The 17,442-nt window shown below is 46.5% G+C and overlaps 1 protein-coding gene across 1 annotated transcript in view; it reads right to left on the bottom strand.

Annotated features, from left to right (window-relative positions):
- Nucleotides 1-17,442, bottom strand: part of SDK1 (sidekick cell adhesion molecule 1) — a 391,467-nt gene that overhangs the window by 7,933 nt on the left and 366,092 nt on the right. The window contains exons 42-45 of the mRNA XM_066198540.1: nt 10,244-10,408; nt 7,333-7,470; nt 5,273-5,393; nt 4,937-5,066 (exon numbers count right to left, since the gene is read on the bottom strand). Of these exons, the coding sequence (XP_066054637.1) occupies nt 4,937-5,066; nt 5,273-5,393; nt 7,333-7,470; nt 10,244-10,408 (554 nt within the window). The remainder of the gene's footprint in view (nt 1-4,936; nt 5,067-5,272; nt 5,394-7,332; nt 7,471-10,243; nt 10,409-17,442) is intronic.

The raw sequence follows: 17,442 nt of genomic DNA, 5'->3' as shown, positions 1-17,442 counted from the left end.
CTACCAGCATTTAATAATTATTCCAGAAGGAACACAGCAAGCCTATCTCCTAGAAAAACACTCCTTTGCACCAGCTGCCAGGCTTGGGAAGCCAACACCCGACTCTCTCCAAAGACCTTCCTGAACAGGTGGTTTTTGCAGCATTCCTGGAATATCCCCAGATTTGGACCAGTTCACAGCCAGTGGGTGCAGAGAGCAGCTCCAGAGTGTTGGCACTGCTGCCAGGAGCATCCTGCCAGCACTGCCCTGTCTGTTTTGCTCCACAGGAGTGCCATGGATGGCTGCAGATGTGGCAGCATGGCAAGGCCTGGCAGCAGGAGCTCAGGTTCGTCCTCAGCTGCAGACACAGCCAGCTTCACCAAAAGATCCCCAAACCCTGGTTCCCTCTGTGCTCTGCAGGAAACAAGTTATTGCACTCTGCATTAGTCTCCAAACATTGTGCTGTGTGTCCAGAGTGTAATTTTAAGGTAAATGCCTGGGAAGCTGAGGGATGATGTGGAAGAAAAGTCTCTGCATCCTGAGAAGTGACAGGTGGCTCGCTCAGCAGAAGCAGCACCCAGAGGTGTGAACTCCTCCAGCTCCCGTGGATTTGCTCTCTCTGTCAAAGGCACAAGGCAGTGCTGCCCCATGTCCTCTGACTCCTTCCCCAGCCCACCATCACTTTTACTGACTCAGACACACTCAGCGACCCCACAAGGGAATAGAGCCCTGCTGAACAAAGGGGTCACAGCTGAGCTGAGGTGGCATAAGCATGAGGAGCAAAAAAAAAACAAACCCACAAACTTCTGGTGGCTCTTTATGAGTCTTCCTGATGTCCCCACAGACACAGAGGGTCTGTGGGGTTGGACGAAACCAACTAAAAGGCTGGAAGCCCTAAGGAGAAATGCAAAGAAGCATGTGACACGATTTAATAGCTGTAATAGTACTGATGCAGCCACTTGAGCTCTGTCCATCACCTCCAAAAAAACAACTCACAAAACTAATACAATTTCTGTTCCTAAGCCAAGTTCTTTCAAGATTGCCAGAAGTCAACATAATAAAGAGGAGAAATCCCAGGAACACTTTAAGATGAGCTGCTACCGTTTGAAATACTGTGTCGCTCAGATTTGCCATGAACTGAAAGAGGCAATTAAAAATAATACCACTTGCTGATAATTTGTCCACTAATTACTTCATTATACCAACTGAAAGGGAACACTAATTTGGTGTAAATAAGACCATGGTCTTTCAGAAGGAACTGTCATGAAACATATAGAGGTGCAGTAACTTCAGCCTTTCACCATCATTCAGACTGATGCTGGAAAGGATAACCTGCTTGTTAGTGTTGATATAACACGTTTTTTCCTGTGTTTCTTTCAGAACAGGCAGGAACTGACTATTTTGTCCGTGCTGCTGAAGTATCTCCTAAGGTCTGCTCCCAGCAAGACTCCAATAACCACCCTTATCAGCAAGGAATGCTCCAAACTGGCATTCCACAGCCTGATGAAAATCAAGGAAAAGTAAGATAAACCTGTTTAGCAAGACAATACAGACAGCTTATACTGGAGGATTACTCTTCAGTGGTTTTTAAACTATTGAGTAAATAGAAATGCTGCAGGGCTTTTTGCTTTGTTTTCAGTTTTCTCCTTCTCCTTCGACTGTGGCTGTGTTACCTTGGAAACCTCCATAGGCTGGAGCGTGATTGGGTGTGTGGTGACATTACACACTGTCAACCAAAGGTGCATGGATGCCTATGAAACAACAAATACAGAAAAGGAGAGCCTATTTAGGTATATTTTTCATAGCACATAACGCACAAGTCCTGCTTAGAGGCAACTCAGCCACCAGAGTTGGCTGGCTTAGTCAGTGGGAAATGTGATAATAAATTTGATAATAGTTCCAGTTATCCTTTTAAGTGACTACAAAAGAAACAGCCTTGTAAGATTACTTCTAAAAATGTAGATGACAGCAGGATTTTTTTTTTTTTTTTGGTTGACCTGAAATAAATATACTGTAAAAGAAACAAGGTAACCCAGTATGCAAAATTTTTCTCTGGACATGGGAACCCACTCTTATTTTATGTGTCAGCTGCAGCTGGTTTCCACATAGTGCCCAACTTGTCAAAATCACTGGAGAGCTTTGCTGGAAACAAGTTAAACCCTATTCCCTCTGAAGTGTTAAGTGGAAATTAATATCTTCCAACAGAGCTGAGAAAGCCAAAGCCAGTCAGACTGCAGAGAGCAGTGGGAAGGCCAGAGCACCCAGCCTTGACTGATAACATGTGCAGCTTGTGAGAGTATTTTCTCCTGGAAACAGCTTTTGGGAGACCACAAGGACTTGTGAGAACACACAAACGTGCACCAGTCTCCCCTCTCCTCCTGCTCTTCCTTGGCTGGATGACACTGCAGACACATAATCAGATTTCTATACATGGTGAACACCAAGTTTTTTCAGATTATCTATCCAGAGCCTTGTCCACTTGACTCATTAACTAAAAGCCTATTATTATTAATCATTTAGAATTTATACTCATAGCAGTCTCCTGCTCCATACCTGCCTATTAAACTTCTTTAACCTCATTAACAGTACTGGTGCTTGGCTTTCATGACATGGAGTAAGTTCACCACTTGATTTATGAATATCAAGAGTCCTACTTGATTTCCTCTTTGTTTCTGTGTGTCTCTCCTCTCCAGGAGGGAGCTTGGAGGAATGCTCCCAGGCAGCTGTGTTTTAAGTGCAGTCAGTCAGCCCAAGAGTTCTTCATGTTCAGTAAACCCCAGGAGACCTGAAGCCAGTGAGCTTCCTTCTTTTCCATATAAAATCTTGACACCTCAGGCAGCAGGCGTAAGACTAAGCAGTAACACAGTGACAAGTGGATTGAAGGCAAAGGCACAGTTTTTGTCCCTGTCTGCCCTGATTTGCATCATATTAAGTGGAATTTGAGACCCACACACACATGTATTAGAGGAAAACAGAATCAGGACCCTCTGCTGCAGAGGACCAAGCCGGGGCAGAACTCTTACATGAAAAGGTATCTTTAACTCTTCATCTAATGGCAAACGTTTCTGCCTGCTAAGACAGATGGGAAAATCTGAAACTCTCAGAAAACAGAGCTTGTCTATTAAGATCTCCTCTGAGAACAGAAACTTAAAGAAAATAAAAGACAAACAGGAAGAGCTAATAGATACAGGAACAGTTGAAAAGAGAGTGGTCAATCTTCTATGCCCACCTCTGCCCCAAGCCACCCTCACCTCCTGTCTGCACCTGCCAACATAAACAGCATTTTCAGGCTGATCAAAAGGCAGCATCTCCTACTGCTACCTCTACTGGGAGCACATTAACATTTCATGACTAAAAGCACTCCCCACCACAAAAAACCCCCCAAACAAGCATCAAAGACATTACACAGGTGGGCTGCACATCCAAGCCCCAAGGAAAAACAGGGGCATATTTTGTGCACAAAATGCTCACGTGCACACTCACATTCACAAAAACACCAGAATCTCAACTGAGACCTTCGGGCTCGACAGCAATACAACAGTAAATAAACAATATCAATAGCCTGAGAAAAAATCCACCCAAATCACTTCATTCCCTGCTGTACAAACAGTGCTTATAGGAGGCATAATGACACCCTGCAAGGAGACTTCTGCACATCACCAGGAAATACCACACGGGACATTGAAATTAATGTCAAAAGGTGCCAGTGCTAAATTCACGATCATGCTCAGCAAACTGTTTTAATGACAGGTTTAATGCTGGCTTGTTACAGTGACATGACCAAAGCACTGTGGGCTTAATCTGGAGGGTAATGCTGGAGCTATGCAGAGACAGCAGCTTGAGCTGCACCAAGGAAAGCTGCCTGCACGACGGGTCGGCCACAGGGCAGCACAAAGCAGCAGGCTGTCGGTGGTAATTAGCAGGAGGTGAGAGCTAGGTAGCCAGGAAAAGCAGCTGTAGCTGCAGGTGCAGAAAAGCTACAGATGAAAACTGTCATCTTCTTTCACTACTTGCTGCCCGTGATTTTTTCTTGCTGGAAGGGTCAGGTTTGGCATGGTTTGGCCCACTGCTCGCTTCTTGCGCTGTCAGTTCGGATTCGTCAGGATCTCGGCTGACAGCATCTGATTTTAGAGACAGATTTACCTTTCTGGATCTCCTCTGAAGTCTGTCTATTCACCCCTGGCCACTGCTGGACTTTCACAGACAGCAAGTGCTTTCTTCCTACTTGCTGGGAATGTGAAACACAAGATGGAGCCCTGCCAGATGGACAGTGCTGGCATACACCCACCTTCTCTGGAGAGCAGTCCAAAGGCAAGGCTGGGGTGTTCAGAGAGCAGAATGCTGAGCCCTCACAGCCCTCACCATGTGCTCCCTGGCAAGATAATCACTCCCCACCTACACCCTCTGTAACCAAGGCAGTGGCTGTCACCACTCAGACCACTCCTCTGAATCGTGGGGTTTGGTGTAGCTGTGAAACTGCAAACCACATCCCACACCCCAGTCAGTGCAACAATCCAGAGCACATCTCACCTTTAACCTCCCCCACACAGTAGCTGGTTATTTTGCAGCACATATGTGTTTTCCCAAAAGTGCTCCAAGTTTGCAGCCCATAGGCAGAAGGGGGTGTGCAGGTCCTTCCAGAGAGGTCAGCACACACTCTCTGACTGATTGCACTTATCTTTCTACCTGACTCTGGAAAACTGAGTATCTGCCAAGGCTGGGTCTGGAATCTGCTCTGGCTGAGTCCTGCTTGTCATTCTTTCCTTTGATATTTTTATTTTAAGATGTGATGCAAACAGCCTGGTGAATTGAACCTTTTAAAATCCCTGAGACAGACCAGCAGTGACCACACAGCATGATGCAGGTATGGGACTGGGACTTCAAAGACTTGCCAGGATTCAGCATGGAAATTAGTATCTGCAGTGTCTGTGAGGCTGAGGCAGAGGGAAATCCTTACCTCTGACTCTGACACTTCCAGGGGCTTCTCGTTGAGGCCCAAGCCCTCGGTCAGCACAGCCCCGTTGTACTTGTTGCAGATATCCTCATCAGAGTAGTGCAGCCCCCCTGGGCTTGGCCGAGGAGGAGACCTAGGAAATGCAAGGGATGAGTGTTTGGGATGTTGTTATTCCCCTGGGATTAATGAAATCATGCTTAGAAGCCAGAATCACAGCCTGAGGCAGAGACTTGGGTATTTAAGTCCTCCCTGGATCCTTCAGTCTCCCTTTTGCTTGTTTAACGGTGCTTGAAGCTAGAAAGAAGACATCCCAAAAGCACAGCATTCCCAGCTTTTTACCTGGTTCCATTTTTCTTTGAGAAGGTACTCTTGATGTTCAGGTGTCTGCTGTTGAGCTCCAGAGCAGTGAAACCTCCGTTATCCAGGGTGACCGACTCTTCCACGTTGGAGATGGTTTTACCTGGAGCCAGGAAGTGAAAGGTTCAGCTGAAACAAAAGCACTTTCTCCCCAAATAGAACTGCAGGAGCTAACTTGTCCTTCTTTCTGTGTTATGACATCATTAATTATTTGAAATTCTCTTTACTTTCCTTATTGGCAAGTGAGAACAGAGTAAAGGCAAGGAGTGTATCAGGAATGTGAAGGGGTATAGGAAGCCAAAAAAGGAGAAAGGAGTCATGAATGGATGGATGGATTTCATTCAGAGGCAAGTATCTAAAATGTCACAGATAAACTGTGCTTCAAAAGTGCTTATTCTCAGTTTTGACTATAAATAGAAACCAGATAACTAATTTGTGTGGCTACTGAAGATGTCCTAAATCAGGTGCTGTGAATCCCATTCCATGCTGACTGGAGCAAAGCAGGAGAAAGTAAAACTTGAAAGGGTAGGAAAAGAGGAAAAGGAGAGAGAGAAAAAAAAAAGAAGACAGGAAAAAAAGCAAGAGGAAGGGTAAGGGGATAGCAAACGGGAAAAACATGCCACAGCTGAAATGAGGATCAGGTCTGGAGAAATCACCAGACAATGTAAGGCAGGAACAAGGACGGGATGGGAAGAAGGAAAACACAGCCCAGGATATTATTTCTTGTGATCAAATCTAGCAGGAGCTTGTTCTCTCCTGTGCTCATCCTTTGTCATCCCAAAGGTGTGAGCTGAGCCCGTGTCCCAGGGAGAAGGGCTGGCTGCCACTGTGCAGCAGAGAGGTGCTTTATCCTCAGCTTCAATTTCAGTGCTGCATTAAGACTCTGTGAACACGGATATCTGACAGCACAGGTCAGACCTGCCTTTTCATGTCTGTCCCCCAAACACACAGTAAAACCACGAAGATGAGAGATTTCCTATGAGCTGTGCATACAAATATGTAATAGTATTAGCCTGGTAAAATGCCACGCTATGCATACATCTTATATCTCGTGGGACTGAAATCTGATTTTCTTACACTTGTTAGAAGTGAATTACAAAGAAAGAGAAGATCTTCACTTAGGGACTGAATTACTAAATACTGCCTGGAAGACTTCATTACATTAGTCCCTAAGAACAGGTAGTGCAGAGACCCATCCACCTGATCCTTCTCATTAATGTGCCTTTTCTGGCACCTCCTGGCATCAGAGAAATTTCTTGCTGCAGGTGGAGGAGGCTATCAGAGAAATACACATGTGAAGAACCCTCCCAGGACTTTATCGTGTAGGGAGAAGAAAAGGTAAAAACAATATTCAGAGCTCAAGAATGAGGCTTTTTGAATGGGGACTATTTGACATTCCAAGTTACAGAGCAGGTAGCTCCTCTTTCCTTTCAAGAAAGGAGACTGGTAAAAATCATCACTAAAGGAAAATTCAAAGCTTGATGCTCACTGTATGTTAAAATCTAACAGGTCCAGATAACCAAGACACCTCCCGGCTGCTTGGCCCGCAGCCCAGCAACTGCAGCTTGGCTTAGGGAAGGAATGTGATATGCAGGGCACTCAGTGTAAAGGAATGGTGATATAGTCCTCACACACAGGAATTTGGAATATCTGCATTGGTACAGCCATGGAAAAGCAGAATCTTTTTCCTTCTCCCCATCTATCAGGGAATTAGGACAAAGTTAAACAAAGTCTCAGCTAATTCCTTATTTATTCCTTATCTGCCAAGTGTTTGACTCAGGCTCCTTGGCTTTTACTGCAGCCCCTGGGACTTCCAGAGTCTGTCCTGAGCCCATGGCTGCTCGGTGTCCAAACCCTGATGCAGTGTGGCTACAGGGAAAAGCCATTTCTACCACTCCAGACAGCAAAAAGTTCCAAGCCTTCTGCCAAGAAAAATAGCTCTAAACACAGTCTTGGCTGAGGGAATCAGGGGTTCAAAGGAAAGGTATTTCTGATTCCCACAGCCCTTGAGACTTTTGCACAGCACAGAGATGATGCCTTACCTCCATTGCAGTTCTTGTACTTCTTGCTCTGGCCGTGCAGGACCAATGCAAACACCACCAGCAGGATGAGGATGAGGCTTGAGAGAGCCATCACCAGCAGAAACCACCACTCCTCATAGAAAGGGGCTTCTGTTTGTGCTGAAAGAGCAAAAAAAAAAAAAACAAAACAAAACCCAAATAACAGTTCCTCTTCATGCCCTTTTAAATTTTTCTCTTGTTCCCCACCGTGAACAAAGACTCCGCAGTGGTGCTCAGGAGAGAGGGGGTTCAGACTCTCAAGGGGGTTCTGACCCTTCTAGGATGGCAGAGAACAGGAGCATATCACAGCTCCAACCCAGAATCCTAGGATGGTTTGGGTTGGAAGGACCTTAAAGCTCATCCAGTGCCACCCCCTGCCACGGGCAGGGACACCTTCCACTATCCCGGGTTGCTCCAAGCCCCATCTGACCTGGCCATGGACACTGCCAGGGATCCAGGGGCAGCCACAGCTTCTCTGGGCAACCAGTTCCATCTCTACAAGCAGCTTGCATACCCCTGGAGCAGCTCCAGAGGCCCTTAGCTAAGAAGTTACCACCAGGAGAAGAGAGGCAGGTTTCCTCCCACATTTCTTGACCATGGCAGGCTTAGCAATCCTGGGTCAAGGGAACCACTAATACACCTGCCATGACCCATGATTATTTCACTTTTTGGGAGGCTTACCTTGCCAAAATGCTGTTCAGTGGCTCTTTGAAAAATACAGCTAGTGTGAGGGAACAAAGTACACTTGGTTCAGTGTCTTTCAGTACCTCCATTAACTCCAGCTTCCAACATTCACTGCTACTCTATATCATTTCTCCATCCACTGAGCCAAGCCTGATGTGCAGCACAGGGGTATCAATTCAATTGCCTGGGTTTTGTGCAGTCTCAGGTCATTTCATCCCATTTGACCTCGAGTGGAAACACAAAATCACACTAACTTCCCCTTTCTGGAGTTACCTCACCAGTCTTGGTTTAAAGCAGTAAGTATTGTTGTTTTCTTGCAGTGATATTTTCTTTGTCCTCCCTCGAGCTCCCTCAGCTTTGGGAAAAAGTGCAGCTTCTGAGCATGAGCCAGCAGTTGATATAATTTCCCTGTAGTCCGTAAGGTGGAACACCACCTGGCAGGAATGGGTGATGCCAGGAGAACAACTCAACCCCTCACTATCATCAAACCCTCTTTCCCTCTTCCCCTGACTGTCCCAAGCCTGGATCTGAATAAAAATCTGTTTTAAGCCTGATGATACGCACTCAAATTTGTTCCAGATCACTGGGTATTCTGCAGCGGGGATGTGCAGCCACGCTCTTTCTTTGCTAGGAGGCCAGTCCAGGCCAATAAAATCCTAGAGACAAACTGCACAAGCCATGCTGGGCTGAGCAGATTCAGGGCAATTTATACCTCCCTGTGCCAGCTGAAGTGGCCAGCCTAAAATGCTTTATACTTTTATGACTGTGAATCTCAATGGAAGCCTCTTGCTTTCATGCAGCAATTTGAGAGGAACAGTGAAGCATCAAAAGGAGGCGAATTAAATAGTTCTGTTCAAGTGGAGAACTTATAAACAAGCAGTTTATTTATAGAAAGCATCACAAGGAGATGCATGCCCTGCTTTAGAGGAATAATGTCTTCGAGCAAAGGAAAGACTGACATGATTGCTGGTCCTTTACACTGCTACAGCCTCTGTGAAACCCCAGAGACCAAAAAACACTGCCTCTTGGTGTTTGAAGTGGGCTGTCCATGCCCTTGTCCTGAAGAAGAAAAGCAGGGGTAGCACTCTCAGTGAAATCCGTGGAAGCTCTCACGGGGTAAGTGGTTAATTGTGTCAGGACGAGCGCAGCAGCCGTGATGGCGAGAGCAGCGCTCGCTACTCCTGCCTGCTGGGGAGTTGTTGAATGGTGTTCGTGCCTTTCACTGGAGCAGCAAAGAGATAAAAGCCACTCCAGATACTGGAGCACTGCCAGGTTCTCAGGACTCTCCAGAATTTTGAAGCACAAAGCCGCTTTATCAGGTTCTTTTATTCCCCTTGTCTTTGCTGACACAGCAAGGATGAAACCTAATGGCTCAAAAGCGACCTGGAGTAGAGCAGGGGGGAAGAGGAGACCCAGCAAAGCCTTCCCAAGGGCACGGTCTCTCACCTCACCACAGGCCCAGGCACTCCAGCTGCCCAGCCCGGGCAAGCTGAGAGCAATCTGATTTTCAAGGTATTCAAGTCCCTTCAGAAAACCAGAGGGGCTGAGGTGCTCACAGGGATTTGGGAAGCACGTTTAGGTCATAGCCCTGTTCACTGGGAGTAAGCACAGGAGAGCAGGGAGAGTGGGAAGAGCACCAGAGCATCACCAACGAGCTGTTCTGGTGGAGAGGGACTGGAGGCATCACACTGGAGCAGGACTGCCAGCACAGAGGATTGTCAGGAATCATGTGAAACTACACTGCTGTGTTTGTGAGAGCTAAATACAAAGTAACACAGAAAATGTTTGTCAGAGTCCAGAGTAAAAAAAAACCAAACCAAACCAAACAAAACAAAACAAAAAAAAAAAAAAAAAAAGAGAAAGCAGAGCAAACAAAAACCAGACCAAGAATGGAGAAAAAGCAAACAAATCATGGACTCTGCAAATTAGTCTTATGACGAGAGATCTGACATAAACACTCTGAGTAGGTTCTTTATCAAGCTTAAAAATGGCACATGCACATTTTTCCTCTTGAGAATCAAACATACTGTAATTTCAAGCCTTAATTCACCATTGCGTTACTCCAGTTTTATCCTAGAACAAGTAAAAACAAGCTGCCCTTGATTATTTGCTGCAACTAGAGAGTCTGGTTTATTTCCTTTTCCCCCCTTCTCCCTCAACCCCGGGAAATTCCATTGAAAAAGACTTTTAAAAAAACATCCATGATTACCTGATACTGCCACAGAAGGAACACTTGGCTCTCCATAGCCAAATTCGTTGACAGCCACCACCCGAAATTCATAGGTGACACCTTGTCTGAGTTTGTCCAGGCCCACTGTGTAGGAGGTGGCGCTGCGAGGGATGTCCTTCACAAACATGTCCCAAAGTCCTTCATCTAGGAGAGCAGCAAGGAGAGAAATGGCATCAGCTGTGTGCCCTGGCACTTCCACCTGCTCAGTGACAGAGGTTGTCATTAATGGTGTGCTGGAGCCACAGGCAGGGACACACTCACCTGGAGGCTGCCCTGTGATACACACAAATGTCAGAATGCCCTGCAAGCCCCACCTCTGAATGCATTTATTCAGGATGGGGTCTTTTCATAGCCCAGTTGGAAGAGGTCTCTACAATCAGCAGCAGCACCCACACAGATCTGAGCTGGCTGGAGCAGCTGCCACTGCCTCCTGATTGGGTAAGGTCACCCATCAGCACATCTGTCATTTGACAGATCAGGTAAACCCGAGGCAGCATTAAGGAGTCCTAACCACAAAGGTTTTGCTTGCCTTTTACGTTGCCAAATTTACTTTGTTGTTGAAGCACTCAAGTGAGGCATGGACTAATATAAGTCCTGGAAGGCACTGTGACCTTGTGTGAACTGGTGCCAGGGGATTGGTGTCACTGGAGTACTGCTTGCTCCATGACAGCAACAGTGTTGTGCCCTTTGCATGGCAGAGCTGGTGCTGCACTCTGTGCTCTGCAGTTTTAAACAGAAATTAGTTTTGTTTATTTTTATAAAGCTGATGAAGTTGTTAGAAGCACAACGACATTCTGATGGGAGCGATTCAGAAGGGTAATCCTGGCTCTCCACAGCCATAATGACATTAATCCTGATTCACATCCTGATCAGGCACCACTCCCATCTCTGCTCCACACCTGTAACCTCACATTCGCTTGACTACAATGGAATCAACTTTCAGTGAGATGGATGCTGGTACCAGGACAAGCAAAACCAACTATAATTAAAAATCCCACTCAAAAATTTTGAGGGCAGGAATCAAACATTAATCTAACTGATCAATTTCCCAATAAGAATTGGTGCCCAGCATTTCTGCTGAGAAAATGGAGTCTCTGTCAACATGTGGGGCCAAACTCTCAGCTTGCCTACCCAGCGTAGCTCTCACAGACCTGACCTCACAAGCATCCCATTGGGCTTTTACTTTTAGCTAAGAAAGCTGTTCCAACAATATCTATTTTTCTCTCCCATGTCCCACAGCAGTGGGAATAGGATGATAACCTCTCCACAGACACGACTTCAGTGTGGGAGCTGCCTCTTTGAAAGACAGTCATCTGCGCTGCACGACTCGAGCAGCAGCAGGGCTTCTGTAGCTGGAAGTGTTATCAAGGTAACAATAAAGCAGGAGCCAGCAGTGTTACCCTCAGTGACTCGTTCTGCTGCTGCAGTGTGAGGCAGGAATCTGTCCTCATTTGCTTTGCCTTTACCTGAGCGTAACCTAATTGGAGTCATCGCAGCGGTTCCAGCACAGTGCTGGTGTAACAGAGCAAGATCTGGCCCTCAGCCTGCTCCTGTGCCACAGGGAACAGCAGCAAAGATGGATTGATTAATGCTGCAGGTGCATTTCCACGTGAATGTTTTAGCTTTGGCACCAGTAAATATTGGCTCTGTGATTTGCACGGCGCTGCACATCTGGTGACACACACAGTGTGTAACAGCCCCCAAACCACAGCTTTTCTGGTCAGGAGGGTTGGCAGTCTCAGCGGAAGCAGAAAGCAGGCTGGGATGTTATTGTTCCAGCTGCATTTGAGAAACACCAAAGAACAATAAAAATAGGTAATTTTCCTGCCATGCTTTAAACTCGGACCAATGCATTATTCACCAGCATGATCAGACTATAATGAAGTTATCATAATGTACCATTGTTATGTATTAGCTGGGTATTACAATGGCTATAAAACAAGAGATAAAATATTGACTTCCCTTTTACAGGGCAATAGAAACCGAGATTATTTCTACCACATAAAGTTACAATGTAATAAAAAGGGAGTTTGGGATTTAGTTTCTCTGAAGAGGGTGGAGTGAGGGATGCATTTTCAAAGTTGGATTGTTGCAGCCACCGATACTCAGAAGATGCATCTCACGACTATAAAATATTGCCATATTTGCTAGAATTGCCTATGCTTTTATAAACACATTTGTAAACAGCAATAAGAGAATTTGGGCCCATTGTGAATTGTCTGAAAAGCAATTTGTTTGCATTCAAAGCCGCTTAAATAGGGGAAGAAAAAGCAACAACAAAAGTGAATGTTCAGCACTCATTACAACAAACACAACTGTTCAGACACACTTTCTCATTCTTCTTCTCAAATCTATCAGGGTGCACAGTGCAGAAAACCCAGCAGAGCAAGAAGTGCAAATTTAACCACTCTGTGAAGCTTGCAGTAAGTTGGGAAAACCACCCTTGAGAGATCAACCTTGAATTTCCTCCTCTCTGTCCCCTTGGCTATGGTGGTGATGGTGTGGGGCAGCAAAGGATGCTGGTGGAAGTTTCTTCAGAGATATTTCTGTCTCACAGGGACTCAGAGATGCTCTGGCTGGTGGCCACATAGTCACTGGCCCATCTCCCTTTCGTTCACTGAAAGAATCTTTGTCAGAACTTTGGTTTTTTTCCCTGGGGTAGGATTGTCAGTGCTGAGTTAATGGTTGGATTTAATGACCTTGGAGGTCTTTTCCAACCTTAGTGATTCTAAAATGGAACCCAGCTCATTATCCCTGGGGTCCCAGAGAGGTGCTGATGCAGCTACAGTGGCCAGATGTCCTACATCATCCCCACTGCTGACCCCTATGCACAGCATAGCCTGTGGCTTCCCAAGCCCTGGCCAACAAGATTTTTGATTCCAGAGCCTCAAATAATTTATCTTATATCCATCTGGAGCATCCAGACCCCTCTTTGTAGACAATGTCTGCAATCAGATATATCTGAACTAAAAGATCACTTTATTCCAGTAGTGAACTTTGAGATTAAATATTGAACAAGCACTTGTGAATTCCTTCACTGCACCTCTCCCCCCATCCTCAAAACCAGGAGTGGTCTAAATGTTAGAAGTTCAGCTGAAAGAGAATTCATTAGAAGGTCACCTGTGATAGCAAAGACTGGCCTTTAAGTTCAGTTGAAAATCATTACTGTACCATACACAGCATTTTCCGCTCAGTTTAGGGAGGCAAAATGCACATGCCACGGCTGGGACATCAGCTGGGCATTAACTCTTAGAAACCACTGAGAAAAGAGAAGTTTGCAACACTTAACAGGGCTCAGGTGCAGGGCTCAGAGGGACATCCCGAGGGAGGCTGCCCTTGCTTTTTCTTTTCGCTCACATCAGTCCCCATCTTCATTACCCACTGCCTTTCACTGGGCACTCAGCCTCTGAAATGTGTGATGGAAAAGCATGCATTCCTCAACAAAGAAAAAAATTTCTTTGCTCCTTGTTTCTGTCGAGTTTTCCCCAGCCCTGCCCCATCCTATAACTTCCTGAAGAGTGGCTGTAGTCAGGTGGGGGTTGGTCTCTTTGTCCAGGCAGCAACTGACAGAACGAGAGGGGACAGTATTAAGCTGCGTCAAGGGAAATATAGGTTGGATATTAGGAAGAAGCTTTTCACTGAAAGAGTGATTAAATACTGGAATAGTCTGCCCGGGGAGGTGGTGGAGTCACCATCCCTGGATGTGTTTAAAAAGAGACTGGATGTGGCACTTGATGCCATGATGTAGTCGAGGTGTTAGGGCTGGGTTGGACTCGATGATCTTGAAGGTCTCTTCCAACCTACACATTCTGTGTGATTCTGTGTGATCCTAACTCCTGTTGATGGGGGATTTGATCTTCACCTCCCAGCCTCGATGCCTCTGTCCCATCTGAGCTGGAGGTCCAGGCACGGGGAGAGGATCTGAGCGACAGGGGAAGGTGCAGCCACCTCTGCCCTAACGCCGTGTCCAGCCCGTGTTGGAGAGGAGCCGCTCTGCCAACCGTGGGCCCCGTGGGCTGGCCCGGCGTCACAGGCCATTAATCAGGGTCTCCACGCTAAATAAAGCTGTCACTCAGCGAGGGAGGCTCCCAGCTCCACTAAATCCAGCCACTGACAAACCAGGACATGGAGAGCTGTCAGTTATTTGGGTTTTAAACACCCAGCCAGTCCCCTCTCAGAGCAGGAGAGCTGGGTCATAAAGCTCCCTCCTAATTACACATTAGAGGGTTTATGAGGGGAGAAGCTGCTCAGAGTTAAGGCCCGGCTGAACGCCGCTGGTGTTCCTCCTACAGAGGACACGATTCAAAACGTGGCTGTGTTTGTCAGAGGCAAAGGGCTGGATTATCATGCAAAGCAGTGGAAGGACAAGAATGGGAAGTGAAGGCTGACAAACTGTCAGCCCCGGTGTGTCGCTCGCCAGCAGAAGCGAAAAAGGCCCCATGGCAGATGCCGGGGATGCAGCTGCACCCTTCACTTTGAATTTACTGACTTCTGCTGGTTCGTGTCCATGTTTGACACCGCGCTCCCTCATTTGGTTAAAAATAAATAGAAAAGGAAGAAAACAGAAAAACACTCCTCAAGACACCAGAAGGGAAACTAAAGTGAGAGCTGCCCTCAGGGCGTGGGAAGCGAAACCCAGCGTTTATGAGGTAGACAATTCCCTCCCCAAGTAGACGGGTTCTTTCCCAAAATGTCTGTTGCCTTCATGGAACTCATCATCCTAAAGCTGGAGAGGGACTTTTTAAAAGGGCATGGAGCGACAGAACAAGGGGGAATGGCTTCAAACTGCCAGAGAGCAGGGATAGATGGGGTATCGGGGAGAAATTCCTCCCTGTGAGAGTGGGGAGGCCCTGGTACAGGTTGACAGAGAAGCTGCGGCTGCCCCATCCCTGGAAATGTCCAAGGCCGGGTTGGATGGGGCTTGGAGCCACCAGGTCTAATAGAAAGTGTCCCTGCCCATGGCAGGGAGATGGAACTGGCTGATCTTTAAGGTCTTTTCCAATCCAGACCATTCCATTTAGGTGCAATGCTCTTCCAGTTGCCTGACATCATCTCCTGCTTGGGAAAACCACACAATGTCTAAAATTGTGGTGGGGAGAGGAAGCAGAAAAGGAAATCTCCCTCTACTTGTCCTGGGTCAGGGAGGCTCTTTCTGAGGTGACAGAAGCCAGAAGAATGTGTCACTTTTGGAGGTGGTTTAGTGGTGGACATGGCAGTGTTTGGTTCATGGTTGGACTTGATGACGTTAAGGGTCTTTTCCACACTAAATGTTTCTGTGAGGTAGATTGACCCAACACCTCCAGGGCTGCTCTGCACAGGCCCATCCATGGGTGGAGGTCTCCTGGGGCAGCTCCACATCCAGGTGCACTCCTGGCGTGTGGATCCCCAGGGGGTTTCACAGACACCTCCCCTGCAGACGGGGGTCACTGGGAAGGCAGCTCTCAGTGAGACTGCTGGGAATGTACAGGCCACATGCACAGTGACAGGAACCTTTGGACGTGACCTGGAACTAGGAAAAGAGGGGTGAAGCCAGCTTCTCCATTTTCCCCCGCAGCACTGGGAACCTTAACATCACTGTGCCATTTGTCTTTTGCTCTGTGTGTAAAAGCTGAGGGCACAATCTATTCCCCATTCCTCAGCCAGCCCAGCTGATGTCTGGGGAGCACTTACAGTGGCAGAGACAGAGCCTGCTTAATTGCATTTCTTGTAATGCAAAAGGAGCTGAACTGGAATCCGTTTCTCCAAGGACAGAGAAGTTGAAGGAAAAGAAAAACTCTTCTGTTTCTTTAATGTCTTCCTCTAGCACAGATCACTCTGGAAAAAATATTGGTTTGCCTGCTTCATCCCTGTGTGTGAATGTACTCAAAATGCAGGGGAGGTAGCGAGCCTGGTCACCTTCCATAAAGCCAGCAGAGAAACAGGGAAATCAAATGAGCAGTCTCAGCTGCCTGCTGCCACCATTGCTAAACCCAGCAGGGCAGCAGAGCCCTGGGAGACACAGCAGGGCTCCAAAAAATTCGAAGGGAAGTGACAAAAGGGAGTAGGGTTTGCCATTTCTGACAGAAAGCCATCCTCCTACTCTGATGGAAGAGTCTTGGCAGGGAGCTACAGCAGGGAAAATGAGATGATACAGCATTTAACGTTTGGGGTAATGAGGCCTATAATAGATGACACTTGAGATGTGAAACACTAAGGTAGTGGTATTGCATTTAAATATTGGCAACAAGCTAAAGCTTTTCATCTGTCTGCTCAACGCCCCTTTTTTGACCTCAGAAGGATAAATATCTTTTCCTTTCTTGATTTTATGTGAAGTGCACAAGACAACTGCTCCTCTCTTGGAACAACTCCTCCTTGAAAACAAAGGTTGCTCCAATCCACACTCTACTACTTGTATAAATCAACATGCAAAAGCAAATTCTTAGAATGATATTAAAACAGGAGCTGCTCTCAATGACCAGCCCTGAGAGGAGGAATTAGTTCCCTGCTTTTGTTAAGCTCATAATTCAGATTTCAGACTCTTCTGTGCAGAGATGAGGAAGAAAAGCAGCACAGAGAGGAAGCCAACACTTGGGTGGAATAAGCAAATCTTCCAATTAGTCTGTCTCCTCTCCTGGATCACATTTCACGCTTCCTACAGCTGCAACCAGAACGAAGGATGAGAATCCAGCATACAAATGCCTAGTTCATTTGCTACAGCAGCATGAATAGGATTAAAATAATCTGAAGAGGAATTAAATGCCTCAACAGTCAGGTTGCAAGAGCGGGAGAATAAGACCTCTTGTGTGCGTCTCCAGGATCAGTGGAGTGGGGCCAGCAGAAGTGACCCAGGGTTAATGCAGCTCAGACCTGCCTTGGAGGGACTATTTTCTTTCTAATCAAAAGGAGTGGGCCCCAAATCCTACATCCTTGGCCATGAGCTGTGAAATGTTTGTTCACATCCAACAGGGAGTCGAGTGGATGAGTTTCCAATGTCACCACCTGCACGAGCTGGATTCCCAAGCTTGCAGACAATCTGTACATGGGCTGCAAGTTTCCCCCTAAAATACTCTGACTCACAAACAACCTGTCTGGGGGAAATGTAAGCTGGTAAGTGGTTTTAAATGAACAGGATTGGTTTAACTTGCTATCTAACAATGCTGTTCAAATAAGAAAATATTTTCTACCTCTGAAGAAATAAG

The sequence above is a fragment of the Chamaea fasciata genome, unplaced genomic scaffold (assembly GCF_029207755.1).
Source record: "Chamaea fasciata isolate MVZ Bird 193981 ecotype frontalis unplaced genomic scaffold, bChaFas1.0.hap1 SCAF_16, whole genome shotgun sequence".
Lineage (NCBI taxonomy): Eukaryota > Metazoa > Chordata > Aves > Passeriformes > Sylviidae > Chamaea > Chamaea fasciata.
The sequence above is the reverse complement of the archived record's forward strand: the minus strand, read 5'-3'. Positions and strand labels throughout refer to the sequence as shown.